Source organism: Eublepharis macularius, chromosome 17, assembly GCF_028583425.1.
Source record: "Eublepharis macularius isolate TG4126 chromosome 17, MPM_Emac_v1.0, whole genome shotgun sequence".
Classification (NCBI taxonomy): Eukaryota; Metazoa; Chordata; class Lepidosauria; order Squamata; family Eublepharidae; genus Eublepharis; species Eublepharis macularius.
In genome coordinates, this window is record NC_072806.1 from 45,408,608 (window position 1) to 45,436,380 (window position 27,773).

General features: G+C 48.5%; 1 protein-coding gene across 1 annotated transcript in view; it reads right to left on the reverse strand.

The window, feature by feature from the left end:
• Positions 1-27,773, reverse strand: part of BICC1 (BicC family RNA binding protein 1) — a 398,003-nt gene that overhangs the window by 79,857 nt on the left and 290,373 nt on the right. Inside the window, 1 exon segment of the mRNA XM_055001373.1 lies at positions 1,944-2,102. Within this exon segment, the coding sequence (XP_054857348.1) occupies positions 1,944-2,102 (159 nt within the window).

Sequence of the window (27,773 nt, forward strand, 5' to 3'; positions counted from 1 at the left end):
TCAGCACCAGCTACCCCCTCCTCTCACTGAACCCTCCTGAACACCTGCATCTGCAGGTGAGGCTTGTTGCTATATGTGCAGCAGCTGCCCCTGCTGGTCACAAAGGCAGTTACCCAGGGAACTGCCCTTGACACAGCCATTTGGGGGCGGGGGTCTGCAGCTTGCCATTTGGGGGATCAGTTTGGACCTCCTCAGCTAGGTGCCCCGCTGGCAGAGGAGGAAGTGTGGCCGCAGGTTGGGGTGACTGGGTTTTCATAACTCCTTGTTGGTGGTGGATGCTCAGCACCTTGATTGCCTCCCTCATAGGATCGGACTATTCTGAGGCAGATGAGGAGTCATTTCTTGCCAGAGGGGCATGTACCACCTGCCTGCGGGCTGCACCTGTGCCAATGGAGCTGCCACCACCACTCCCACCCATGGACATCATCCCAGAATGTGGCAGACTTGGCTGGGGCTTGCACAGGACTGGGTCCCTTGCCACACATATGTCTGTTTTCCTTTCAGGCAGGTCTCGGCCTGTCAAGGAGGCCAAGGAACATGGCTGTTCCGGCCCCCCGTGATCCTCCTCCACTGCCATTCAAGTCCATCCCTGGGAGTGGTTCTCCAGGCAGCCCGCATCTCAACCTTGCTCCGGTGAGGGCAGAACAAGGAATGGATCCCACAGCTCTGACAGTTGTTCAAGCTGGCTTCGCTCCTGGCCTGGCCGGTTGACATAGGGAAGACAAGTGTCCAGACATCCTCTTCCCTTTTCTCAGTTCAATAAAATTTGTTTTGAACACCAACTGCCCTCCAGTCTGTTTGCTTACCTTTAGAGGACAGTAGCCCCCCTCCAGTTCCCCAAAGGGCTGTCATTCCACACTTCAACACGAATGGTCTCTGACTCAGGGCTGGGACAGGTGGATTGCTCCTATAAGGCTCTAGGTGGTTTCATGCCTTTGCATGGCTCTGCAGGCCAAAAGAGTGGGTGTCCAGTTGCACCATGGAGACTCCAGCCCTGGCCAGCTTCCCTTCCCCTTCCCCCCCTTCAGTTCACAGCATGCAGGATGGGACTTGGGGTGCAGCCTACGTGTGTCTGGCAGGGGTGGTGGTGGTGCAACAGAGGACTTTCATTCTCCAATAGCTCTCCTGGCATCTAATAAGCCAGGCAAAGGACCTTTGCATTTAGGAAAGGAGGGTTGGGGGGATGAGATGGAGCGACATTCTGGGGTCTCAGGGGCTCTTCCCCTACGAGGTCATAATCCTCTCCTGTTTGCCCTTTGTGGAGCCAGGGATGGACTCCAGGGATCTTGTGCTGGGAAGTGGGATGGAGGACCCCAGAGCAGATTCTTTGGTTCCACAGGCCATCATTCCATTCTAGGGGGTGTATTCCTGGGACTAGAGCATGGCTCGCAAGGTCCACCCCACATTCTCCTTACACATTCCCCTCCTTCAGGGAGGGAGAACCTGTTTCTCATGGTGGCAGGGGGGATTTGCAGGTGCATTCCACAGGGTAGGGGCCACCACAGAGAAAGCTCGTGTAGATGCTGCTGTGGATTTCACCCATGTGCAGGGTGGCCTCTGTAGGAGACTGTATTATTTATAGTCCACTTTTCTCATTAGGACTCAAGTAAAATTAAGCTATTGCAATCAACAGAATGAGGAAATGTTGAATAAAGAATGTAATAGGTGTAGGACTGCAGAAATTTAAAACAAGCCATATGATTTAAACATTGCAAGTTAAATAATACAAAAAATGCTATTACATAAGTAGAAATGTAGTGCAGGGAAAGTTTATGGGAAAGTGTTAAAACACTTACAACCCTCTGAAACACCATCCCAGGAGGGTTGAACAACACACTTCCCTTAAAATGGAGAGCACGTCTATTTGAGGACCACTTCTGAATATATTTAAAAATAAACCCTGAACTGTTTCTATGGATATGGTGAACAATCAGAATACTCACTTGATTGCTCTTCTCTGCTTGGTTATTTCTATTAGAATCTGGAAAATGGATGTGGCAGCCTGTTTCCTCCATCACCTTTTTGATATTATTGCCTCCTTTGCCAATCACGTGTGAATGCTCTGTATGAGATACATCCATCTTCAAGGTGACTCGATTACTCTGCAAAAGGGTCAAAGTATTGTTACTACATTCATTCTCTACCCCTGATATAAAGTATATATTGAAGTTGCCTTTCCCTGAGGTGAAGTCTGAAGCTTTCTGTGCTGGAAGAGACAATGTTGCTTTGATTAACAGCTGGAGATGACACTCCAGCTGACAAATCACTCTGGATAAGGAGAGATCATGATTTTACCCACATGTGCTCCATTTGACAGGTCAGCTGAAGGCCCAGATTTGTCTTGGGTGGTGGCCGGAAATTAGGGCTTCTGAAGATGGGGAGAAAACATCTACTCACAGCTATGAGTGGAGTTCAAAGGCAAGCTTATCCTCATCTTAAATCTAAGGACTTCAAAGAATTAACCAAATCTATGACAATTATTTACTGTATGGTGAGATAATACTCTGCTTTCCTAGACTTTCTCTTTGTCCCCCCTGTCTTTTTAATTCAAATAAGACGATTAATGATACATCATTAGCAGAAAGCTTTTAAACTGCATATGAGAAAGGAAGATTGAATGGACTAAGGGGAACCAAAAAGCATATTTTTTTCTACGTAATTTGTGAATTTGTATTGGAAGAAAGTGTTTTGGCCGGTCTGGTTAAAATAAAACTGCATAGAAGAAACTAAGGTAGAAGTAATGACCTTGAAACTTGGGACTGGAATGTAAACAAAGTTAACAGTAAACAATACTATCTGTAAAAGAGAGTCACAGATTATTCACAGAGAAACAGAGCCATCTTGTGGAAAATGTCCCAAGATACAAGAAAACTAGCTACCTCTATAGACACTCCTACATCTACAGATTTAATGCAAAATCTCTAATCAACTAGGTGATAAACTAGACTCATTTGAAGGGAGAATAGAAGAAAATTTTATGAAATTTAAAATAGATTTAACTGAGCAAGTAAAAAATATTGAAGGTGCTGTTAAAAAAACCCTCTGAGGAGGTAAAGAAGTTGAACAATCAAGTGGAGATCCCGGACAACAGAATAGGAATGTTTGATAGAGAGTTGAAGAAACATCAAGATAACTTAGCCTCATTGGAACTAAGGGAGAAAAAAATATGCTCTGAGACTATGAGGAGTTAGGGAGATAGAAGATGAAGATATCTGACATATGATAGTAGAAGCTTTGGCAGAATTTCTCCAGTGGGACATCCCAAGAGTTGACATGGAATTAGACAAAGTATACAGAGTCTCTATCAGGTATGCAAACAGAACAAGCTACCAAAAGATATCATAGTGCATTTTGTCAAAAAGTTGATGAGAGATCAAGCTCTGCAACAACATTATAGGAAGAAATTGAGAATACAGGAAGTTGGAGTTATTATTTTAAAGGAGATAACATTCAGAATCTTGAAGAAAGGAAGAGACTATGTATTTTTAACTGAAAAACTGAAACAGAAGAAAATCCCATTAAGATGGGACAAATTGGAATGAGTGAATTTTACTTTCAGAGATTCAGGTTGAATTTGGTTCCAAAAGCAAGAGTTTTTTTGAAAGATACAAGAAAGTTCTGGTTTCTGGGAAGCAACATGTTGGCAGCCCTGAAAGAGGCATTCCTCCCGGGTCTGGTGTGCATGGCGCACAAGCTGCACCTGGTCATGAGGGACGTGCTTGGGCTGGGGAGCAAGCTGAGGGACAGCTGGGACGAGGGAACCTTGTGGATGCGCAATCTGTTGGAGAGCTGCTGCCACATCGCTTCCCACTTCTCCCGCAGCATCAACTCCTCCCGCAAGCTGTTCCAGAGGTGAAATTATCAAAGCCATTCCAGTTTGAGCAAATGGATGGTTCCCCCATGAAAGGAACTCAGTGTATCTATGAAACTGAGTTAACCCTAGTGGGCATGGGAGGCCATTGGCAGGAGAAAACCTTGATTATCAGCCCCAGTGCCAAGTTTCCAGTGGTGTTGGGCGTGAGATGGCTCTGAGATCATGAGCTATATGTGCAATGGAAGGCAGAGCAGTTATGCTTTCTGGTGGAAGAATGCCAAACTCATGAGTATGGAATACTCATTGGGGCCCCACTCCACCTTCCATGCCGGAGGTGGTGTGTCTAACCAAGGAGGGGCTTACAGAAATCTCATGTGAGTATCATGATTTAAGTCAAGTCTTTGAAGAGGAGGACGCTCCACACCGCCCTATGGACTGTGCAACTGAATTGATCCCAGAGCAAAGTCTTCCAAAGGGGAAGTTGTATTTATGATCCCCGCGAAGCAGGTAGAGGTCAGAAAATTTATTGACAAAAACTTGCAAAGAGGCTTCATTCGCCCGGCCAGCTCCCTCATGCTGTTCCAGTATTGTTTTGCAAAAAGAAAGATGGGGGGTTAAGGCTTTGTACAGATTATAGAGGACTAAATGCAGCGTCCATGCCAAGTGCATACCCCCTACTACTCATTCGAGATCTGTTGGGAGTGGTTTCCAAAGGGAAAATCTTCACCAAACTGGACTTCAGGGATGCTTATTACCAAGTGAGGATCAGAGAAGACGATAAATGGAAAACAGCCTTCAATACCCCCTTAGGTCAATTTGAATATTTGGTCATGCCCTTTGGGCTTCAAGGGGCACCTGGGGTCTTCATGAATTTGATTAATGAAGTGTTATACAAGCATCTTTACAAAGTGGTAGTAGTCTTTCTTGATGATGTATTAATTTATAATGATGATTATGAATTACATGTCAAACTAGTCAGAGAAGTACTGACCACCCTTCCCCAGAACCAGTTGTATGCCAAGCTATCTAAGTGTGAATTTCACAAGAAGGAAGTGAACTTTTTGGGGTACAGAGTGTCGGGCAATGGGCTAGGAATGGACCCCATTAAAGTGCAGGCTGTCAGAGAGTGGGAGGCTCCAAAAACAAGACGTCAATTGCAATCCTTCCTGGGTTTTGCAAATTTCTATAGACCTCTCATTAAGAATTTTGCCAAAACTGCCCTCCCGCTAACTGATCTATTAAAAACCAAGGGGAGAAGGGCAGGGGACACAAAGTCAGGAGCTAAACTACATTGGGATATGGAGTGCCAACAAGCCTTTGAGAGGCTGAAGGAACTATTTCCCTCTGAGGCAGTACTGCATCATCCTGATGAGAATAAAAAATTCATTGTGCAAGTGGATTCCAGAGACGTGGCCATAGGGGGAGTGATTTTGCAAGAGGGTTCTGATGGGAAACTATATCCTTATGCTTATGTCTCAAAGAAATTCTCAGAGACTAAGAGGAATTGTTCAGTGTGGGGGAAAGAAGCTGCTGTCAAATTGGCACTTTCAACTTGGAGGCATTTGCTGGAGGGGGCAAAAATATCCTTCGAGGTATAGTCAAATTATAAAAACTTGGAAACTCTTTGTACACCCAGAAAATTAGGAGCAAAGCAGCTTAGGTGGGTGGAGTTCTCTGTTTTGGTTCACCCTTAAGCATCTCCCAGCCAGATGGAAGGAGTTGTAACATGATCCCAAGCTCGTCGGTCCCCTCCACCCCAACCTGACTCTTGGTTAGACAGAGCGAAGGCGGAAACTGAAAAAGAGGGAGAGCTACCATTACAGGAACTTTTGGTGAAAGGGGGAAATGGATGCTGGTATCGACAAGGGTGTTTATATATTCCAGAAACCCTGAGGGGGGAAATATTGAAACGGTGTCATGATTAGACATGGGCACGAACAGCATTATGAATGGGAAAAAAACACGAACAGGCCGTTTGTCTGTTCGTGAACGGGCCATTTGTGAGAGGCCATTCCAGAGGAACAAGTGGTCGTCACAAGCCTCGTTCATTGTGTTCGTCCACTGTTTGTGAAGCCAGTCAGGCACTTTCAATCAATTGCCTTGGCAATGGAGGGAGGTTCTGCCTGAACTCTGTCTGCACTTCCTCTGTCACCCTGGACACCCCAATCAAAGCCCAACTTAGCTTGATGGGCAGGTCTTCCTTCCAAGTGTGGAGCTGCAAATTGGTTACAATTGGTAACATGGGAGCAGACACCAGGGGGGAGGGAGGGAGGGAGGAGGGGGGTGTTCTGTGGCCATGGGAACTCCAATCTCATCCCTGCAAACCCTGTTAGGCAGTTCTGACTGCCAATCGCAGACCTCCTGCTTTTCTCAATGAGACCTCTGGTTATAAAAGGGCACTGTGCTCCCAGTTCTGGTTTTCAGTTTCAGCAAGCAGTGGAGAGAGAGCTGTTGCTAGCCTTTTGGGAGAGAGACAGGGAGAGTGCATTGGAGCTGGGATTTTTTGTGTGTGGTTAGATAGGGATCTATCTCTCCATTGGTTCCAGGGCTGCTGCCAGGCTCCAGGGCCAAGCTCTGTGGGCACCTCGGCTGAGGGCTCACCCAATTCTTATTATTTTTAGTATCAGTGCCTGATCTGGTCAGGCTTCTGGGTGTGCTGGGCTAGGGCTGTAGCCCCAGCCTCTGGTTCCAGGGCTGCTGCCAGGCCCTGGGACCAAGCTCAGTGGGCACCTTGGCTGAGGGCTCACATTATTATTAGTGCCTGATCTGGTCAGGCCTTGGGGAGTGCTGGGCTAGGGCTCTACCCCCTCCCTCTGGTTCCATGGTTGCTGCCAGGCCCTGGGGCCAAGCTCAGTGGGCACCTTGGCTGAGGGCTCACAGTGTTGTCTCCTTTTCTTTCCTTCTTCTTGTGTGCTGGCACAATGAGGCTTTGGGCGGGGGCAAACAGTGGTCGTGGGGGGAAGTGCAAAGATTGTCCCAGTTGCCGCACAGGAAGCAGTACTGGGCAGGGCTCTGCAGCAGCAGACTCCTGCTCCCCAAAAATCACCTATGGGGGCTGTGGAGGAGGCCAAAGAAATCTTTCCACCGGGGGAAGAGGAACTCTTTAAAATGTTTGAGGAGGCGGCGGCGGCTGAGGGATCCATGGAGGAATGGTTTGGGTACAATGAAACATGCATCCCGTCCCCATCGCAAACTCCTGGTGCTGTCCCTGCCTGCAGTCCACCCCTCACTCCATCTTCCGTTGCCAGCTCCGCATCACAGCCAGTAACCCTTCATCCTCCCTCCCCAGGAACAGTTAGCAGGCCACGGTTCAAATCGGCTGTATGGAGTCCCTTCCGAATGACCCCCATGTGGTGCAGTGCCATGTCTGTGATGGTCTGGTGTGCAGGGGTAATGACCTGAAGCACCTGTGATCAATGGTCCTGACCAGGCACCTGAAGATGCACCACCCAAGCCTGTGGTCTCCGTCCTCGGGCAGCGAGGCATCCGGCGGGGGGAGACAGAGGGCTATCAGCTCCTCTGAGCCAGGATCAGTGGGAGAGTCACCGGAATCCACCCCAAGCAAGAAGCCTTGCCTTGAGGGTGCTGTCGGTGGGAGCAGAAGAGTCAGGCAGGCCACCCTTGGGGAGGTTGTTCTATCAGGGTTGAGGATAGTGCTGTTGAAAAGGGTGAGGTCAAGGGCTCAGGAGGTGGGTGTTTGTATGGTGGCAGAGACGATTGCCCTGCAAGGATTCCCCCTATCTGTTGTGGAGGGCGTGGGCTTCCAAAGGCTGCTTCAGCACTTTCCCCCATGGTTCTCCATGCCATCATGGCGCCCTGTTGGGTGTCGAGTCCTGCCTGCCCTCTACCAGTCTATGCAAGACATGGTGCTCAGGGAGCTCTCGGCTGCCAAAGGACATACTGTGCACTTCATGTACACTTCTGGAGCAGCTGCCATCACAGATACCTTGCCATCACCGCCCACTGGTGGCAACCAGAGGACCTCTGCCACCCTAGGCCAAGAGCTGGTCCCCGGAAAAAGGTGCCATGCTTGACTCTGGGCTACAGGGTAGTTATTCTCCAGGCCCAGGGATGGATGAGGTCCCTACTGGGAAGAACATTGCCATCACTGTAAAGGCGGCTCTGAGGGAATGGATGGCCGGACTGGCTTCATGGTGACGGACATGGGAAGCTGGAACTCCACCTACGACATGATAAGTCATCTGTTGGAGCAGAGGGGGCCATTGCAAGACATCCTGTCATCCACGGACATTCTGAGGAGGGGAGAAGAGCTGATCCTCAGCTCCATGGAATGGAGAGTCCTTGCCCAAGTGTCCCAGATGCTGAAACCCTTTAAGGAGGCCACTGAGCTCCTGTGCTCCTATGAGGCCAGCCTGGTTCAGGTCATCCCCCGATCTACAGGTTTAACCAGTTCCTGGCCAAGGAGCTCGAGCAAGAGAAAGAGCTGTTCCCAAGGGTCCGGGACTTTGTGAGGAGGATCCAGGCATGTGTGGCTGAGTGTTTGCATCCTCTGTGCCACGAGGTGCCATACCAAATGGCCTCCCTCTGTGACCCCCTGGATCAAGGGCAGCATCGCTATGTGGGTGGGTCAGATGCTGCGCTGGAAAAAGGAGCTCCGCACAGCGGTGCTCTGTTACCAGAAAAAGAGGGCAGGCCTGAGGGAACTGGGCAGGGGTGAGGGGTGGGTGGTGGAGAAGGAGGAGCAGGAGGAGGAGGAGGGTTGGGGGGTTGGGAAGAGATCCACACCAGGAGAGACCCACCCAAACGTCCCCATTCGATCTCTGGGCCTCGTCGGTGGGCTGTGTGGTTGGCTGTAGCACCGTGGGCACATCACTAGCGGTAGAGGACTCGGCAGGGGCTATGGTGCAAGAGTACCTGGTGGATCCCACCAAGCCCCCCCACTCCAACCCCTTGGAGTATTGGGCAAGTAAATCTGCCGTATGGCTGGACTTGTCCATCGTGGCAACCAACATCCTGTCCTGCCCTCCCACCAGTGTGCAGAGTGAGCAGGTGTTCTCCCACCTGGGAGACCTCCATCCCTGCCGCGCACATCTGCACCTGGACCTGGTGGACATGTTGACCTTTGTGAAGGTCTATGTCAAGCTGCCTGGGCATCCCTCCTTGGACCCGGACCTATCTGGGCTCTAAGCCTCCCCATGTCTACTGTGGTCCTTGGCCAAGCTCCTATGCAGTGGGCTCCAGTCCTCCTCGGTTCTCGGGGCTGTTTCTACAACTGGTAACCCGTGGTCCTCCTCTCCCAGACAAGTTCCTGGACGCTCCCTCTTTCAACCTCTCCCTCTCTTGATGACAACTATATGATCCTTCCCCACAACCTGTCCTGCCCATCCTGTCCTCTAGCTGATAATTCCTCAGACAGTCCCTCTTTCATCCTCGCCATCTGTGAATGGAACCAGAATGACACCTTGCAACAACCTCTCCTCTCCTGCCCACCCCATCCTTTCTGCGAAGGCAGGAAGGTGGGTGATGTCAGCTACCACCGCCCTCAAGCACAGGGGACTACCACACCACGGCCACCGTCTTTGAGCCTTCCTGGGCCCGCTCTGCCATGCAGCTGTGACAAATACAATATCAAGGTTTTATAAGCAATTTTTATCAATTTTTCTAAACGTGCAAAGCGCAAAAGCAATTACTGTGCAATTAAATACAATGAGACAAAATTACAACATTCAACAAGTAAAATCAAAAGTCCGTATAATAAAAGTCCAACTGATGAAAACCATACGATTTTCAATTTTTCACTTTCATTGACAGATTCTGTGGCATGGACCATCACGTTGTCTAGAAGAACTAGAGTTGAATGTTCCTTTCAACATACAGTCGACGGGTTTTTGCTAGCAGATTTCCAATTCCCGTTTCGTACTCTTACTTCCTCACAGGCATAATTTTTATGGACTAAAATAAAGTTAGTATTTTAAAAAACATTGTGTATACTTTGTAGCAAGGAAAAGTCGTAATTCCTAAATATATAATATACTCACTGGTCACCGATCATATTCACATGCATCACTCAGTTGGAAAAGGACGGGATCGAACTTTGCACTTTGCACATTTAGAAAAATGGATAAAAATTGCTTATAAAATTTTGATATTGTATTTAACCCGGGTTTGTATATAGATAGTGTCTGACTTGTCTGCGGTATCTTCTGTTTCTGTTGTTGGATGTGGCTGTGATAAGCAACCCGTTGTCCTCCTCTCCCTGTCAAGGTCCTAGACATTCCCTCTTTCGACTTCTCCCTCTCTGGAACCGCTCCAACCCCTCCCAACCTCTCTTCTCCTGCCCACCCCATCCTTTCCGTGAAGGCAGGAAGGCGGGTGATGCCAGCTGCTGCCACTGCCCAACTCTGCTGCTGCTGCTGGTAGAGCAACATAGCACAAGGGCCCCTATCTATGGGCTTCTGCTGACCCCTTTGGGAGTGGGGGGGGAATGGGTCCCTCCCACCCTTTCCGTGAAGGCAGGAAGGTGGGTGCAGTGCTGCTGCCACTGCTTCTTGGGATGAGGGGTGGATCAAAAGCTTTTGCAGATACGTTTTTGCGGCAAGGTAAGGGGCACCCCCATCCACGGGCACCTGCTGTTGTCCCTGTGCATGGGGGAAATGGTTCCCGTGACTCACTTCCTTTCCGCGAAGGCAGGAAGGTGAGTGATGTTGTCAGCAGCCTCCAGTTAGACACAGGAGGGGTGGACAAGTCTCTCCAGCAGAAGTCTGCACAATCCTTCAGGGTGGATGTTGGGGTCATCCGTCATGCTACGCAATGCGGCCAGGAAGCCTTTGTCCTTTTCTCCATGTCAACTTCCACGTTCCCTCTTTCGATCCCCCCTCTCTGGAACCACTCCAACCCCCCCCCCAACCACCTCTCCTGTCCTGTCCATCCCATCCTTTCTGCGTAGGCAGGAAGGTGGGTGATGCCGGTGGGAGCCTACACCACTTATTTGAAGTGCCTGTCCTGCCTGCGTAGGAAAGGTGTCTGAGACTGGTGTGGATTGCTCAGTTCATGGGGCTTCTGGTCCCCCTTTCAACCTCTCCCTGTCTGATCAGAAGCACTCTGACCCTTCCCAACATCTCCTGTCCTGCACATCCCGCCCTTTCAGTGAAGGCAGGAAGGTGGGTGCTGTCTACTGCTGCTGGTTTTGTCCATGAGGGGCAACTCAGAAGCAGTTGCTGTCCCTTCTGAGCAGGGGAGAATGGGTCCACTGACACCCATCCTTTACGCGAAGGTGGGCGATGTGGAGGGGAGCCTACAGCTCCACACATAGGCACCTACCTGTCTGCTCACAATCCACTTTCCTAGAGGAAATTATACCTCCCCCACAATGGGGGGGAGGGCATCCTCTACCACCTCGACGGCCAGCACGTGAGCCTCTGCTTCTACATGGTAGGGGTGGGCCCCACCTCCCACCCTCAGTTCTTTCCTTCCAACTTTCCAATGACGGGATAACGCAGATATTAATGCGATCCACCTGTCTCCCCAATATCCCTGAACACGCTATCTGTCTCTCCTGTCAACCCAATACAGGTATTCCATGTATCCATGCATCTCTCTATCCTATACACCTATCCCATACAGCTATGCACCTGTCTATTGAGAAACCTATCTATCCCATGTATCTAAACATCCAATGCTCCATGTCCAACCAGTGTGTTTGTGCGGCAACAGCCTCTGCACCACACGAGATGTGGACAACAGCACTGGCTACAATGCCATAATGTCCCCATCTGGTGGACATGTGTTGGTGTCTCTGACCCACCAGGGTATGTGTTTGTGTGTTGAATTTGGGAACGTATAACTCCGAGATCCATACAGCAATCTTGACCAAACTTGGAAGATGGCTGGCGGAGAGCCTGCTGCACATTCCCTGTGAATATGGGTTCTCTAAGTGCTAAGGGGGCCACTCTGGTGCTGACGAACTACAAACACTGAACATGTTTATTTCTGTTCGTTTGTTCGTGTTCGTCATCAGCAATGAACAATGTACAGCCTGTTCATTTCCCCACCCACCCCCGTTCATGCCCATGTCTAGTCATGATGACACAACTGTTGGCCACTTTGGGCTTGTTAAAACCGTCCACTTCACACAAAGACAATTCTAGTGGCCAGGAATAAGAAGGGATGTGTCTCAGTATGTATCTACATGTGTGATGGAAAAGAAAAGAGGGAGGAAGCTGCCTGGACTTCTTCAGCCTTTGGAGGCTCCCTCTAGACCTTGGGCTATCATTTCCATGGAATTCATCACAGATAGTAATTCTGGTAATTGTGGATCTGTTTTCTAAGCAAGCCCATTTTGTTGCCTGCTCTAAAATCCCCACTGCAAAAGGGCTGGCCCACTTGTTTATACAACATGTAGTGCATTTGCATTCCTTTCACAATAAGGTAATTTCTGACAGGGGCCCCCAGTTCATTACCACCTTCTGGCGAGAGTTACTGAAAGTAACTGGGATCAAGTAGGGACTAAGCTCCTCCCATCACCCAGAGTCTGATGAACAAAGTGAAAGATTAAATCAGATTTTGGAATAATTTTTTAGATGTTATATTAATTACCAACAGGGCAATTGGGTGGACATTCTTCCGTTTGCAGAATACTGTTACAACAACAGTGCACACAGTTCTATTGGAGCCACCCCCTTTAAAGTTGTGGAAGGGTTTGAAGGAAAACCCATGCCCTTATTAGACCCATGCAGGAGGGGTTGACTTACAGCAATGGTGGACAGACATAATGTGATAAAGCAAACCTTGGAACAAGCTAAACTTGACTATCAATATCAAGCAGACAAGAAAAGATCTCCCCGCTGGGAATTAAAGGTGGGGGGTAGTGTGTACATTTCTACCAACCATCTAAGAAGCAATCAACCAAGCAAAAAATTGAGCTGGAAGTTTGTGGGGCCATTCAAAGTGATTTGTCTAATTAATTATGTTACCATGGAGCTGGAGCTACCTAAATGTCTGAAACAGGTACACGCAGTATTCCATTTCAGCCTTCTGAAAAAGGACCCAGGACCCAGTAAGTGACACCTGGAACTGGCAACACTTCCTCCCATTATGGCGGATGGACAGCCCCACCATGAAATCAAACTTGTGTTGGACTCTAAACTGAAACACAGAAAACTATACTATCTCATCAAGTGGAAATACTTCCCCAAAAGTCAAGCTGAATGGGTTAAATCCACTGACATTCAAACCACTAAACTTGAATGAGAGCCAGTTTGGTGTAGTGGTTAAGAGCGCGGGACTCTAATTGGGAGAGCTGGGTTTGATTCCCCACTCCTCCCCCTGAAGCCAGCTGGGTGACCTTGGGCTAGTCACAGCTCTCTGGAGCTCTCTCAGCCCCACCCACCTCACAGGGTGTTTTCTTGTGGGGGTAATAATGACATACTTTGTAAACCACTCTGAGTGGGTGTTAAGTTGTCCTGAAGGGCAGTATATAAATTGGATGTTTTTGTTGTTATTATTATTATTATTAAACTAATGAAAGATTTTCACAGAAGGTATCCAGAGAAATCAGGAGGGGAGTGACTCTTGGGGCAGCCAGATGTCAGGATGCTAGCATCTGCTATAATCATGACGGAAGGGAGGAGGTGGAGGTTCCCATGAACTGCCTGTTTTCACTAACCTGCTTCTATTTATTTATTTATTTATTTATTTATTTATTTCTATTTATACCCCGCCCTTCCCACAGATGGGCTCAGGACAGCTAACAACATTAAAAATACATTAAAATCATAAAAACATAAAATCAATAATTTTTTTAAAAAACAAAATAATCCAGGAGCAGGCTATTTAAAAAAATACTAGGAGTCCATATACGGGCATAGCAGATGGCTGAAGGCAGCCCCAGAAGGAGTGGTGGTCTTAGATGGAAAAAGGAGGATACCCACGGGCACTCAGCCGAAGGCCCGGAAGAACATCTCTGTTTTACAGGTCTTGCAAAACTGTAACAGGCCCGCAGGGCCCGGATCTCCAGTGGGAGAGCATTCTACCAGGTCAGGGCCAGGGCAGAAAAAGCCCTGGCCCTGGCTGAGGCCAGACGGATGTCCATCGGGCCGGGGACCACCAGGAGTTGCTTGTCTGCACAACACCCTGCAGGGAACATAATGGAAGAGGTGGTCCTGTAAGTATGCAGGTCCCAGTCCATGAAGGGCTTTAAACACCAAGGTTAACACCTTGAACCAGATCCAGAACTCCACTGGGAGACAGTGCAGCAGGCACAGCATAGGATGAATGTGCGCTCAGATTGGCATTCCAGTAAGGATGCGTGCCGCTGCATTCTGGACCAGCTGTAACTTCCGGGTCAGGCTCAAGGGCAGCCCAATATAGAGTGAGTTGCAGTAGTTTAGCCTGGAGGTGACCATTGCATGGATTACTGTGGCCAGATCCCAGGGTGAAAGATAGGGGGCCAGTTGCCTGGCCTGTCGAAAATGAAAAAAGGCAGACCTGGCAACAATCGTGACCTGAGCCTCCATTGAAAGTGAGGCATCCAAGGTCACACCCAGGCTCCTTACCGTCAGTGAAGGTTTCAATTGTATCCCATCGAGGGCTGGGAGCCGGGTCCCCAGCTCGATTGCCCCACATGGAATCATAGAATCATAGAGTTGGAAGGGGTCAGACAGACCATCTAGTCCAACCCCCTGCCCAGTGCAGGATCAGCCTAAAGCATCTCTGACAAGTATTCATCCAGCCTCTTCTTGAAAACTGCCAGTGAAGGAGAGCTCACCACCTCCCTAGGCACCTGATTCCACTTTTGAACTACTCTGACCGTGAAAAGGTTTTTCCTAATATCCAGTCGGTACCTTTGTGCATGTAATTTAAGCCCATTGCTTCGCATCCTACCCTCTGCTGCCAACTGGAACAGCTCCCTGCCCTCCTCCAAATGACATCCTTTCAAATATTTAAAGAGAGCAATCATGTCCCCCCTCAACCTCCTCTTCTCTAAACTAAACATTCCCAAGTCCCTCAGCCTTTCCACATAGGGCTCAGTCTCCAGACCCCTGATCATTCTTGTCGGTCTCCTCTGCACCCTCTCGATTTTGGCCACATCCTTTTTGAAGTGAGGCCTCCAGAACTGCACACAATACTCCAGGTGTGGCCTGACCAAGGCAGTATAGAGAGGGGCTATGACCTCCTGCGATTTCAATGCTATGGCTCCTTTGATACAACCCAGGATTGAATTAGCCTTTTTTGCCACTGCATCACACTGACTGCTCATATTCAGTTTACAGTCCACTCTTACCCCAAGATCCCTTTCACATATACTACTGCCCAGAAGTGTATCCCCCATCCAGTATTTGTGCTTCCCATTTTTGTGGCCCAGATGGAATACTGTGCACTTGTCTTTGTTGAATTGCATCCTATTCACAGCTGCCCACGTCTCCAGAGTATTCAGGTCTTGTTGAATTTTAATTCTATCTTCTTGGGTGTTTGCTACTCCTCCCAATTTGGTATCATCAGCAAATTTAATGAGCAGCCCTTCCACTCCTTCATCCAGATCATTGATAAAAATATTGAAAAGTACCGGGCCCAAAACAGAGCCCCTGCGGCACCCCACTCGACACCTCCCTCCAATCTGATGAAATGCTGTTGACCACCACTCTTTGAGTGCGGTCCTCTAACCAGTTCCCTATCCACCAAACTGTCCTATAGTCCACTCCACAGTCTTCCAGTTTGCCCATCAGAATGTCATGGGGGACCTTATCAAAAGCTTTACTGAAATCCAGATAAATCACGTCAACAGAGTTTCCCCGATCCAATAAGCTGGTCACTCGATCAAAGAAGGAAACCAGGTCTGGCAAGATCTGTTAGAAACAAAACCATGCTGACTTCCCCGGATCACTGAGTGGTCCTTCAGATGCTTACCGATTGATCCTTTTAAAATCTGTTCTAATATCTTCCCAGCAACAGAAGTCAGACTGACCAGCCTGTAGCTTCCCAGGTCATCCTTCTTCCCTTTCTTAAAGATTGGGATAACATTTGCTTTTCAATCTTGTGGCACATCCCCAGTCCTCCAGGAGGCCTTGAAGGTGATGGACAGGGGTTCTGCAAGTTCTCTGGAAAGTTCTGTCAGCACTCTTGGGTGCAACCCATCCGTCCCAGGGGATTTGTATTCATCCAGTGCAGCCAGATGCCTCTCCACTACCTCTCTCTCAATGTCAATTAGCCACTCAGGTGTCCTGCCACATTTTCTACTATCTCTAGATGTGCCTGAGTTCTTCAGGGAGAAAACAGAGGCCAAAAAGTCATTAAGCCTGTCTGCTTTTTCTCTGTCCTGCATCAGAGTTTCTCCATCTACTCCCAACAGCGGTCCAATTGCCTCTTTTACCTTGTGTTTGCTTCTCACATATCTATAGAAGTTTTTCTTATTGTAGCGAGCCCTCCTGGCCAGACCCAGCTGGTACTGAGCTTTGGCCTCTCTGATGGCTGATCTGCAGTACCTAGTAACCCTCATATACTCCTCTGTAGAGGTCTGTCCTTCTCTCCATTTCCTGAACAATTCCTTTTTCTCCCTTAGCTTGTTCTGGAGCTCTCTGTACATCCACATCTGTTTCTTGGAGTCCTTACCATGTTTCCGTCTTGCTGGGATAGTGAAGGCTTGAGCTTGCAAAAGCTCGTGTTTGAGAAAGGCCCACCCTTCACTTGCTCTTTTCCCTTCCAGCACACTCCCCCACGGAATGACTCTCATCAAGCCTCTGAGTTCATCAAAGTTGGCCCTACAAAAATCTAACCTGAGTCTGGCTATGAACTTCCTTGGCCCCCACAGCAACTGGAATGCAAGGAGGACACGGTCACTTCCCCCTAAGGTCCACACCACCTTCATCTCATCTACCAATTCTTCGCTGTTGGTTAATATCAAGTCTAGTATGGCTGAGCCCCTTGTAGCTTCCCCCACCTTTTGAAAAAGGAAGTTATCGGCCAGGCAGGTTAGGAAATTGCGTGATTCATGACGCTTTGCTGAGCCTGTCTCCCAGCACACATCAGGGAAGTTGAAGTCACCCATAAGTACAAGGTTCTGATGTCTGGATACTCTACCAATCTGTTCAAAGAGGGCAGCATCCATTTCTTCTCGCTGGTCAGGTGGTCTGTAGCAGACTCCAACAATAATACTCTTTGTCCTTCCTCCCCTTATTTCTACCCATATGCTTTCCACCGGGCTGTCCACCCCATTCTCCGTAACTTCTTGACAATCAAGCCCTCTCCTCACATACAACGCTACTCCACCTCCTCTTCTACCCTTCCGGTTTTTCTTAAACAACTCATACCCATCCACTAGCACATTCCAGTCATGGGAATCATCCCACCAAGTCTCAGTAATTCCTACTATATCGTAGCTTTCTGTTTGCAATAGAAGCTCAAGCTCTTCTTTCTTATTGCCCATACTTTGGGCATTGGTATATTGACACTTGTAGCCTTGTACCTGTGTTTGACCTTTCCTACCCAGTTGGGTCCCCACTGTGTTCACTTCATCATTGAAGTCGCCATGTCGATCGTCCCCTGCCCCTTGTGACATCAGTTTAAAGCTCTCCTGATGAAGTTCTCCAGGTTCGTTCCAAACGTTTTCTTCCCTGCCCTTGAGAGGTGAAGCCCATCATGTGCTAGAAGGCCTTCTCTAAGAAAACCTATCCCATGGTCCCAGAACCCAAAGCGCTCCTGCCGGCACCACCATCTCAGCCAGCGATTCACCTCAAGTATGGTCCGCTCCTGGCGTGTTCCTCTTCCTGTGACTGGAAGGATAGAAGAGAATACCACCTGAGCCCCCAATGTCTTCAACTGCCTTCCAAGAGCTTCATAATCCTCTTTAATTCTTGCAACAGTATTCGAAGCTGTGTCGTTCGTTCCCACATGAATCTGCACAAACAGGTACTTATCAGCAGGCTTGATGAGTTTTGGTAGCCGGTCAGTAATATCCTGAATTCTGGCCCCTGGCAAGCAACACATCTCTCGGAATAGGGGATCTGGCCCAGAGACGTGGCATTCCATACCCCTGAGCAAAGAGTCCCCGATGACTACCACCTTCCGTTTTTTCCCACTTCCATGTGGCCCCATGTCCTCTGCACACCCTCTTCCAGATCTTTGCGGTTCTCCTTCAACTCTCATCTCTGTCACCATCTCTAGCACTTCAAAACGATTCTTGAGCTCAAGTGGACCTGAGCATCTTCTTTGTTGACGTCTTCGGGTTTGTACCGTAGATCTGAGAGGAGGCTCAGAAGGAAGATCGATTCTTTCTTCTCCTCCTTGACTTTCCTCTTCTTGGCTGTGCGGAGCCCCCAGGCTGTTGTCAATAAAATCCTCTCCCTCCTTGATCTCCTGAAGGGTGGTGATCCTCTCCTCCAGGCTCTGAACCTTTTCTTCCAAAACTCTGACCAGCTTACACTTCTGGCAAGTGAACTCTGTCTTCTCTCCTGGGAGGAAAACAAACATGGCACACTCCATGCAGGTGACTGCGAAGGGGCTTCAGTAGACATGATTGCCTTCCAAATATATACCTAGAGTACTAGCAGAACCAGTATACCAGCAGAGTTTCAGGTCCCCCAGGCAGATCCCCAGGACATCCCAGAAACAGAACCTCCGTCTTCAGGGGATTCAATTTCAGGTGACTCTGATGTAACCATACCGTCACAGCCTCAAGACCCTTGGCCAAGGAATCCAGAGCGAGATCAGACTGGCTGCCCATCAGCAAATAGGGCTGAGTGTTATCTGCATACTGGTGACAACCCAGCCCAAAGCTGCAGGCTAACCAGGCGAGGGGGCACATATAGATGTTAAATAGCATCAGGGAAAGAATTGCCCCCTGAGGGATGCTGCATACCAAAGAGTGGTGGGCGGACATCTGTTCCCCGAGTGCCACCCTCTGTCCCCAATTGCAAAAGAAGGAGTTCAGCCATTGCAGGGCTGTTCCATGAATCCCCACATCGGCAAGGTGGTGGGTCAGAAGATTTTGATCGACCATGTTGAATCCTGCTGTAGGATCTAAAAGTATCAGCAGTGCCGACCCGCCCCGGTCCAGGTGTCGCCACAGATCATCTGTGAGGGCAACCAGAGCCGTTTCAGTACCATGGCCAGGCCTGAAACCAGACTGGAATGGATCCAGGGTAGAGGCATCATCCAGGTATTCCTGCAGCTGTTCCACTACCACCCTCTCAATTACCTTACTCAGGAATGGAAGATTCGAAACTGGGCGGTAATTGGCTGGATCAACAGGATCCAGTGATGGTTTCTTTAATAAGGGCCACACCACTGCCTCCTTCTAGTGCTGGGAAAGGAGTCTCTGTGGCCTTGGAGGCTTCAAGGCCTCGTACACATAGGATTCATGTGTCTATGCTGTTGTAGTGCCTTATTCTGGACAAAGACCATCATAGAATGAGTACTGTAAGATTATGATACTAGACTTGTTCAATAAAGCTTTACAAATCCTGTAGAGACTTTTGGAACGTGTCTTGGCAGATCCTTACAGATTTCTAAGAAGATAAATTTGGGAAAGATAAACAGAAGGGGGGCAGTATTGAAAAGGTAAATTTTGGAGACATTAAAACTAAAAGTATAATGTTTGTTAAACTATGACAGGTGTAGAGAAAAATGGAAAATGAAATATGTATTATTTTTCTTTATTTTCAATTTTTATTTTTTTTTCTCTCTGTACCCTTTTTCTTTACTTTCTTTTATTTTTCTGTCTTTTTTATTGGGCTTTTAATCTTATCAATAAAATAAAATGTATTCTTGAAAAAAAAGTTTCCTTTCCCTCATAGTTCATGAAACAGTGGGTTTATATATAAAATTTTAACCTTCTAATCTGAATATCATCATACTGGCCCCATCTCTCATTTTTCCTTTTTGAATAGTGTGAATTTAATTCAGTGAAGTTTTATGCAGCCAAATGAAAATTTCGATAAGAAACAAAGGGCTGTTCTGGGGCATCATACAAATAAACTGAATAGGGAGTTTTCTTGAATTTGAGACCATTTTGTCAGGAAATCCAAATGGTAATTTAAGCAAGACTTTCTCTGGCCAACATCTCAAATAGGCACTCAACATTCTCACTCAAGAAATCAACATATTTTCTGTGTTAATTAGCAAGCATTCAAGTATTATAGCCCTGATCTAGATAGCCTGGGCAAGCCTGATCTTTTCAGATCTCAGAAACTAAGCAGAGTCAGCCTTGGATAGTAATTCAATTCAATTTATTATGGTCATAGGACCAGCAATTACTAACCACTGAAGGTCGAAGTTTAAAGTTGGTTAGTAATTGGATGGGAGGCCTACAAGGAAGACCAAGGTTACTATGCAAAGGCAGGCAATGGGAAGCCACCTCTGTTAGTCTCTTGTGTTGAAAACCCCTCAGAGGTCACCAGAAGTCAGCTATAACTTGATGGCACTTTCTACACCACCACCATGTAAGAATAACATGGAAGAAAAAAACACCTTTTAAGAAAGCAACAAGCTCTGAGATTTTGAAAGATTTTGATTTCACACAAAGATAGTGATACCTGTGTTTATTAAAAGTCAGTGATTTAGAGATAATTCATATGTTATAAATGGAAATCTTTATACCTGTGCCTTTCTTTCCTCCCATGATTCAGAAATTTACTTCTTCATGGGAAAAAAAACCAGTGTTTCACTTACCTGTAACTGTTGTTCATCTAGGTCTTCCGTGCAGGCACACATGGGGACTGTGCATGTGCAGGCATGCCCATTTTGGAGATTTTTCTAGCTCAATGCCACTAGGGGGCACCCCTGCCTCTCTGCACGCATGCATAGCCATTCTTCCCACCAAAAAACGGTGTCCAAGAGGTGGGGCACCCCCTACATACCCTCAGTCCTCTTTTGCCGCTGTGCTGCAAGGTAAAAACCAAGAGTGTTAGCAGGGAAGGAGGGAGGGCATGTGTGCCTGCATGGAAGACCTAGATTAACAGTTACAGGTAAGTGAAACACTGTTTTTCATCGACAGTCTTCCTATGCAGTCCCACATGGGAGCTGATAACACTTTAAAACCTGGGTGGAGGCAGAAAGAAGCTGTTACGAGAAGATCGATTGCAAGACCACTGTGCTAACTGCCGTCTCCTTCCTGTCTAGGACATCCAATGTGTAGTGCTTGACACACATGTCAGCTGAGGCCCACATTGCCACTATACAGATGTCATGGAGTGGAACACCCTTTAGGAGAGCTGCTGATGATGCTTGAGACCTAGTGGAATGAGCGTGAACACCTAGTGGACAAGGTAGGTTAGCAGTTTCATAGCACAACAGTATAGACTGGACGAGCCACGGTTTGAGGGGTTGCCATCCAACGAGCCACGGTTTGAGGGGTTGCCCTTTTACCCTTCTTTTGACCCAAAAAACATATAAACAGGTGAGAATCCACTCTGAAAGGTCTAACACAATCTAAGTAAAAAAGAATTGCCCTACACACATCTAAAGAGTGCAGAGCTTTCTCAACGTCTGAACCCTGTTTATGAAAGAATACTGGTAGGGAAATTTCTTGAGAAAGGTGAAAACTAGAAACTACTTTAGGTAGGAACTCAATTTTTGTCCTAAGGACCACCTTTTCAGCCTGAACCTTCAAATAAGGGGGTTCGCACAACAATGCAGCCAGCTCTCCCACCCTCCTGGCTGAAGTAATGGCCACCAAAAAGGCTACCTTCAAAGACAGATAACGTAACAAAGACGTGGCCAGGGGCTCAAAGGGCTTAGACATCAGCTTGGTCAATACTAAGGGCAAAGGCCACTGGGGAACTACAGCTTTTACAGGTAGAAACAGATTGTTTAAGCCCTTAAGGAATAACTTGGCAGTGTGGTGGGAAAACACTGTCTTGCAGTCTGGGGTGTGTGTGTGTGAAAGGCAGAGATAGCCGCTAAATACACCTTAACTGAAGAGTTCGATAACCCTTGTTGTTTTAAACCCCATAAAAAGTCCAAGATTTCTGGTAGAGAGGAGACAAAAGGGTCTGAATTCCTCTCTAGACACCAGTTGCATACGATCTCATGATCCTGGCAAGATCATTGACCAGGTTGTCATATAGCAGATTCCACTCTGATGGAGTGGCCTCTAATGCACCCATAAACTGGTCTTAGGGACGAGTAGATTAGCAGTCATTTCTGCTGCCCTCTGTAACCACTTGACCCTGGGGAGCTTAGATAATGCGCTACCACCATTCTCGCTCACGCGCACGCTCCCAAGAACAATACCAGAACTGTCTAACACCAGGGTCAATGGAAAATGGACACTTTCGGTGCAGTCTGATATTATAAAGGCTTTCATCGTATCCCTCAGGGCCAGTGAGATTAACATGTAGTCCACCACATTGCAACCCCGAGATGAGGCGAATGTAAATTCGCCTGGAGAATCATAAGGATGCAATCCATTCAAGATGACAAGATTAAACCTTAAACAAAATTGGGCCAGATAAACACCAGCCTCATTAACTGTTTGATCTTTAGAAAGTCTCGGTTCAAAGAAACGAGCGAGTATATAGGTCTCAAGGTCCAGCCCCAGCTTCCCAGCCATCTCTGCATTGTTCTGACCCACCCTAGCATTGAAATCACCGGCAATCAACAAATCTGCCCCTGGGTAGCTCTGCTCCATTTCCTCTAAGTACTTAAAGAGGGTCTCCCAATGAGAGGACAAGGCATCCCTATCTGCACAGGGAGGCAGATAAATGTTAATTACTATTAAGACTTTCCCTGCACTCTTCAGCATACCAGCCTGAGCTAGGTGGCCACAATCCCCAAGGGGGCAGAACTCCCAATTTAGGTTATTAGACCAAAGTATGGCCAGACCTGCTTGAGGAAGACCAAATCTCTTAGTTTTAAAAACACATAAGGAGTGAGCCCTAAATCCCTCCAAGGAAATTTCATCACAGGCCCAGGTTTCTTAGAGTAGAATCACATCAAACCTTGTAAGGAAGTTTTTAAGGGAGGGATCAGTAGACTTATTCTTCCAGCCAGCAATATTCCAAGAGATGATGTTAAAATTAGGGGGTGCTGGCTGGCTACTCAGCCATTCAGTTTCCACTATTTGATTTAGTGTCTCATTCTCGTCATGGAACACGCTACCATTTCTCCAAACGTTGCACTTTATTTCCCTATGAGGACGTCTAGACGATCTGATCACTGACTCCACCTCCACAGGACACTGTTGAGTTCTTGCCGGAACAATATCCTGAACTGCCTGTGGAGGTGTTGAAATATCAGAGGGGGGAAGAGCATGGTTAATATCAATTTCCATCACTATCTTGTTAGTGACAGGGGCCATGGTCTGCTGGCTGCTTTCTCTAAGCTTAGCCAGCTTGTCCCTCAATCCCCCCCGGTCTATCAATCCCTCAATCCCCCCCCCCCGTCTATCAATCAATCCGGCAACTCAGTGATGATCCGGTAACTCAGTGAACACTTTCTGGACCTCCTCATCAACAAGATCAACAAGATCTTCTTGTGTCGACTCTGGGAGGATGATATTTGAGTTAATCTTATTGACGAGAAAGGCTTCTTTGACCATTTCCTTGGAATGTCCCTTCTAGGGGTGTGCAATTCGATTATCAGATAACCAAAAAATACCAAAACAAACCTGTTTCGGGTTTTCCGAAACATTTCATGATTCTCGAAACGTTTTGGAAAACCCAAAACAGCGATTACCAAAACGTTTCGGATTGTTTCGGTAATCATTTCGGCTTCCGAGAATCGCCATTTTGTTTTTGCTAGGCGTTTGCGTTTGCAAGCATCTAACAAAATCCTGCTGGAAGCTAGAGCTTCCTGCAGGCTCTTAGAAGAGGGGAGGGGGGAGAAGGAGTGAGTGACTCACTCCTTTCACCCCTCACCCCTCTTGCAAAGGAGGGAATCCTTTGCTTTGCAAATGCAAGGTGCATTGATAGCATTGCACTTTGCATTTGCAAACCAATGACAGCAAGCAGATTCCCGCCAAAATGACCAGGTAGGGGAGGGGGAGCAGGAGGGAGGGTGACTGTAGGAGTCTGTGGGAGGTCATGCAAGGGAGGGGGGACTTTAGGAGTCACCAATCACACTGCTGCATCCTTCTGCCAGCCAATAGATTCAAATCTGTGGCTGAGGCTGCAGCAGGGGATTTAAATTTGTGGCAAAACTGGGACAGCTCTGTTGCTGACTGTTGCTGACTGAGAGAGGACTGAGAGAGGAGAGAGACTGCACCTGGAGGACATCTGCCTGGAAGATCAACTGTGCTGGACATCCAGAGAGGAGGCCTGGTAGGAATCTTTTTTTTAATTTTTGTAAATGTATTGATGCTGGGCCGATGTGCTGCTGTGGCCTGCCTCTGCAAAAAGATGTTTCAGTTTAGTCTTGGCATGGCCTGGGGGGACATTTTCAGGTTGGGCAAGAAGACAATGTTTGGGGGTGGGGGGGTTTCAGTGATGCTTGTTGTGCTTGCTAGATTTAATGTTTCCTTTGTTATGCTTGAGTGTGGGCTTGATCTAATGTTTCCCAGGCTTAAAAAACGAGTGTGCCAGCTTCTGGCCTACACAGGCCAGAAGCTCTGCTGGGTGAATTTGGTGCCTTTCTGCTAGCTGGCACTCACAATTATGCTTCACAAACAGGATTGGTAGCTTGCTTTGCTGTTTCTGGTCCCCTTGATCTAATGCATCCCAGGATCTTAAACAAGTGTGCCAGCTTCTGGACTACACACAGGCCTGCAGCTCTGCTGGGTGGCTCTGGTGTTTTCCTGCTGGCTGGCCTGGTACTCACAATTATGCTTCACAAACAGGATTGGTAGCTTGCTTTGCTGTTTCTGGTCCCCTTGATCTAATGCTTCCCAGGCTCTTAAACAAGTGTGCCAGCTTCTGGACTACAGACAGGCCTGCAGCTCTGCTGGGTGGCTCCGGTGTTTTCCTGCTGGCTGGCCTGGCACTCACAATCACAATTATGCTTCACAAACAGGATTGGTAGCTTGCTTTGCTGATTCTGGTCCCCTTGATCTAATGCTTCCCAGGCTTTTAAACAAGTGTTACAGCTTCTGGACTACACACAGGCCTGCAGCTCTGCTGGGTGGCTCCGGTGTTTTCCTGCTGGCTGGCCTGACACTCACAATTATGCTTCACAAACAGGTGTCATAGTACAGCCTGAGCTTGATGAGTCCTCAGAGGAGGAGGAGCTGGAACAGCTGACGCTTGCTGACAGCCTTGCTCCTCCTGAGGAGGAGCAGCCTGTCTCCCAGCAGCTGACCACAGCTGAACGGTCAGATGCTGAATCCCAGCCAGAAGCTCCCCTTCCCCACCCAGAGCCACCAGCCCAGACGCAGCCAGCTTCCTTATCCCCTCCAACATCTCCAGACTATCGAGAGCAACGTCGGCGTAGCAGAGACAGAAGAGACTTACAGACCCGACGTCAATCTGCACGCCTTTGGGCTCTGAACAGGCCAGCCTTCTCAGAGGAAGGAGGGGCTTCAGAGGAGGAGACTTGAAGCAGCTGTGCGAGCTGACTGAATGCTCTCAGAGTATAAAAGCCAGAGGGAGGGCTCCTTTCAGAGTGGCTTCAACGAGTTCTCTGAGCTGCTACTGTGCTGCCTGCGTTTGCTCCTTGGAACTGTCTCTCTGACCTCTGACCTGGCTTGTTCTCAACTACTCCCTTGATTTACGGACTTTGCACATTCCTTGCCTTGCCAGCTGGACCTTGTTACCTGTCAGCAGCACTCTGCAGACTCGGCAGCCACTGGAAGCAGGACAGTTTGAAGCCACCCTCAAAATTCTCCAGCACGATGGAGGAAGGCACTGCTGTTGCCACTGACCTTGTTGCCCAGACACAGGGGCTGCAGACACAGGTGCAGCAATTAACCCAGACCATAGCCTTGTTGCAGCAGCAGGTAACCCTGAGGCCAGGTCCTGCACCTCCCCGGAAATGCCCAGTGAAGCCTCCAGAGAAGTTTGCAGGGAATGTTGAAGAGTTCCCTGTATTCCTGGCACAGTGTCAGCTCTACATGGAGCTGCGGGCTCAAGATTTTCCTGATGACAAGACCAAGGTTTTATATTAAGCCTCTTAAAGGGGAATGCTGCCAAATGGGTGACACCTTTGCTGCCCATGAATTCACCACTGCTGAGTAGTCTTGCTGATTTTGTGGCGCACTTGAAGGCTATCTTTGCAGACCCTCTGAAGGCAGAGCGGGCCAACCGCCGCATTCGGCAGCTGCGGCAGGGGCCAGGTACTCTGAGGGACTATACCACTGACTTCCAGCTATTGGCACAGGACCTGGGCTGGAATGAGGCCGCACTCATGGACCAGTACCTGGAGGGATTGTCTGAGGAGGTGCTGGATGAGGTGGCCCAAGTTGAGCGCCCTCCAAATCTCCCAGCCCTGATCTTACTCTGCCTGCGTATCAACGGTTGCCTGGAGAGTCGACGGCAGGGCCACAAGAAAGTAAATTGCCACTCCGAAAGCCAACCACCTGCTGTGGGATCCAACTCCTGCTCCTACTTGTCCCAAAGCCTGACCCTGGTGTCCAGGGAAGTGGAAGCCTCGGCTGTCAGCATTACACCCCAGGGTTTGAGGGGAGGCCACCCCTATCATTCTGGACCCCCCATAGAACACCAAAAGCCTCCTGATATAGGGCCCCAGCATCTTCTGATTCCCGTGAAGCTGCAGCTACCAGAGGGGCGCTGGTTGTTGGTGTACGCCATGATGGATTCTGGAGCCTCCCAATCCTACATGGATGCCCAATTTGTCAGGCAACACCAAGTGCCGACACGCACCAAAAAGACACCAATTCTGGTGGAAGCCATCGATGGTCGGCCTCTACGCTCGGGTCCAGTTACTCAGGAAACCCACCTTCTAGGTCTGCACATAGGGAACCATCAGGAGCAGCTCAGCTTTGACATCCCTGCCATGTCTCGCTTCCTGGTAGTGCTGGGGATGTCCTGGTTGAAGAAGCATGACCCCCAGATTGAGTGGAGCAAGCAGAACCTGCACTTCCAGACCCCATGTCCCCATGAGACGCCCTCTGCGCTCCTGGGAGGGAGCACCAGTCCAGATCTGTCTGCACTCTCAGCCAAATATGCAGAGTTCCAGGATGTCTTCCAAGAGAAAGGCGCCATCCGGTTGCCCCCACACCGGCCATGTGATTGCGCCATCCACCTTATTCCTGATGCCCCCTTGCCCACTGGGCGGTTGTATTTCCTATCAGAACCTGAGCGAAAAGCCCTACAAGAGTTTTTGGCCAAGAATTTGCAAAGAGGATTCATCCATCCATCCACTTCCCCTACCTCAGCCCCTGTCTTGTTTGTAAAAAAGAAATCCGGGTAATTGCACCTATGTAATGATTACCGGGCCCTCAATCGCATCACCATCAGGGACCGCTACCCACTGCCACTGATCCCAGAACTACTGGACCGATAACAGGGGGCCCAAAGGTACACCAAGATCGATCTGCGAGGCGCCTATAATTTGGTGCATATAAGCCCTGGAGATGAGTGGAAGATTGCGTTTGGTACCCACTATGGCCAGTATGAGTACTTAGTCATGCCCTTTGGCCTCTGTAATGCCCCAGCTGTGTTCCAGTGCTTCATGAATGATGTCTTCTGGGACTTGCTGGATCACTTTGTGATAATTTACCTTGTTGACATCCTGATCTTCTGCCCACTCCTAATGGCCCCTGGAAAGCTGTATCCATGGACTTCATCACTGACCTCCCTACTTCTGAAGGGAACACAAGCATCCTGGTGGTGGTGGACCTCCTGACTAAGATGGCTCACTTTGTTTCTTGTTCCGGACTCCCAACTGCCCGCGAAACTGCCCAGCTGTACTTACACCATATTTTCGGCCTCCACGGATTGCCAGAACACCTGATCTCTGATCGGGGGACCCAGTTCACCTCCCGCTTCTGGCTCACCCTACACACCCTACTGGGCACCCAAGTACACTTATCTTCTGCTTATCACCCCCAGTCTGATGGCCAGACAGAACGCACCAATGCCACACTGGAACAGTATCTCAGGTGCCATGTAAA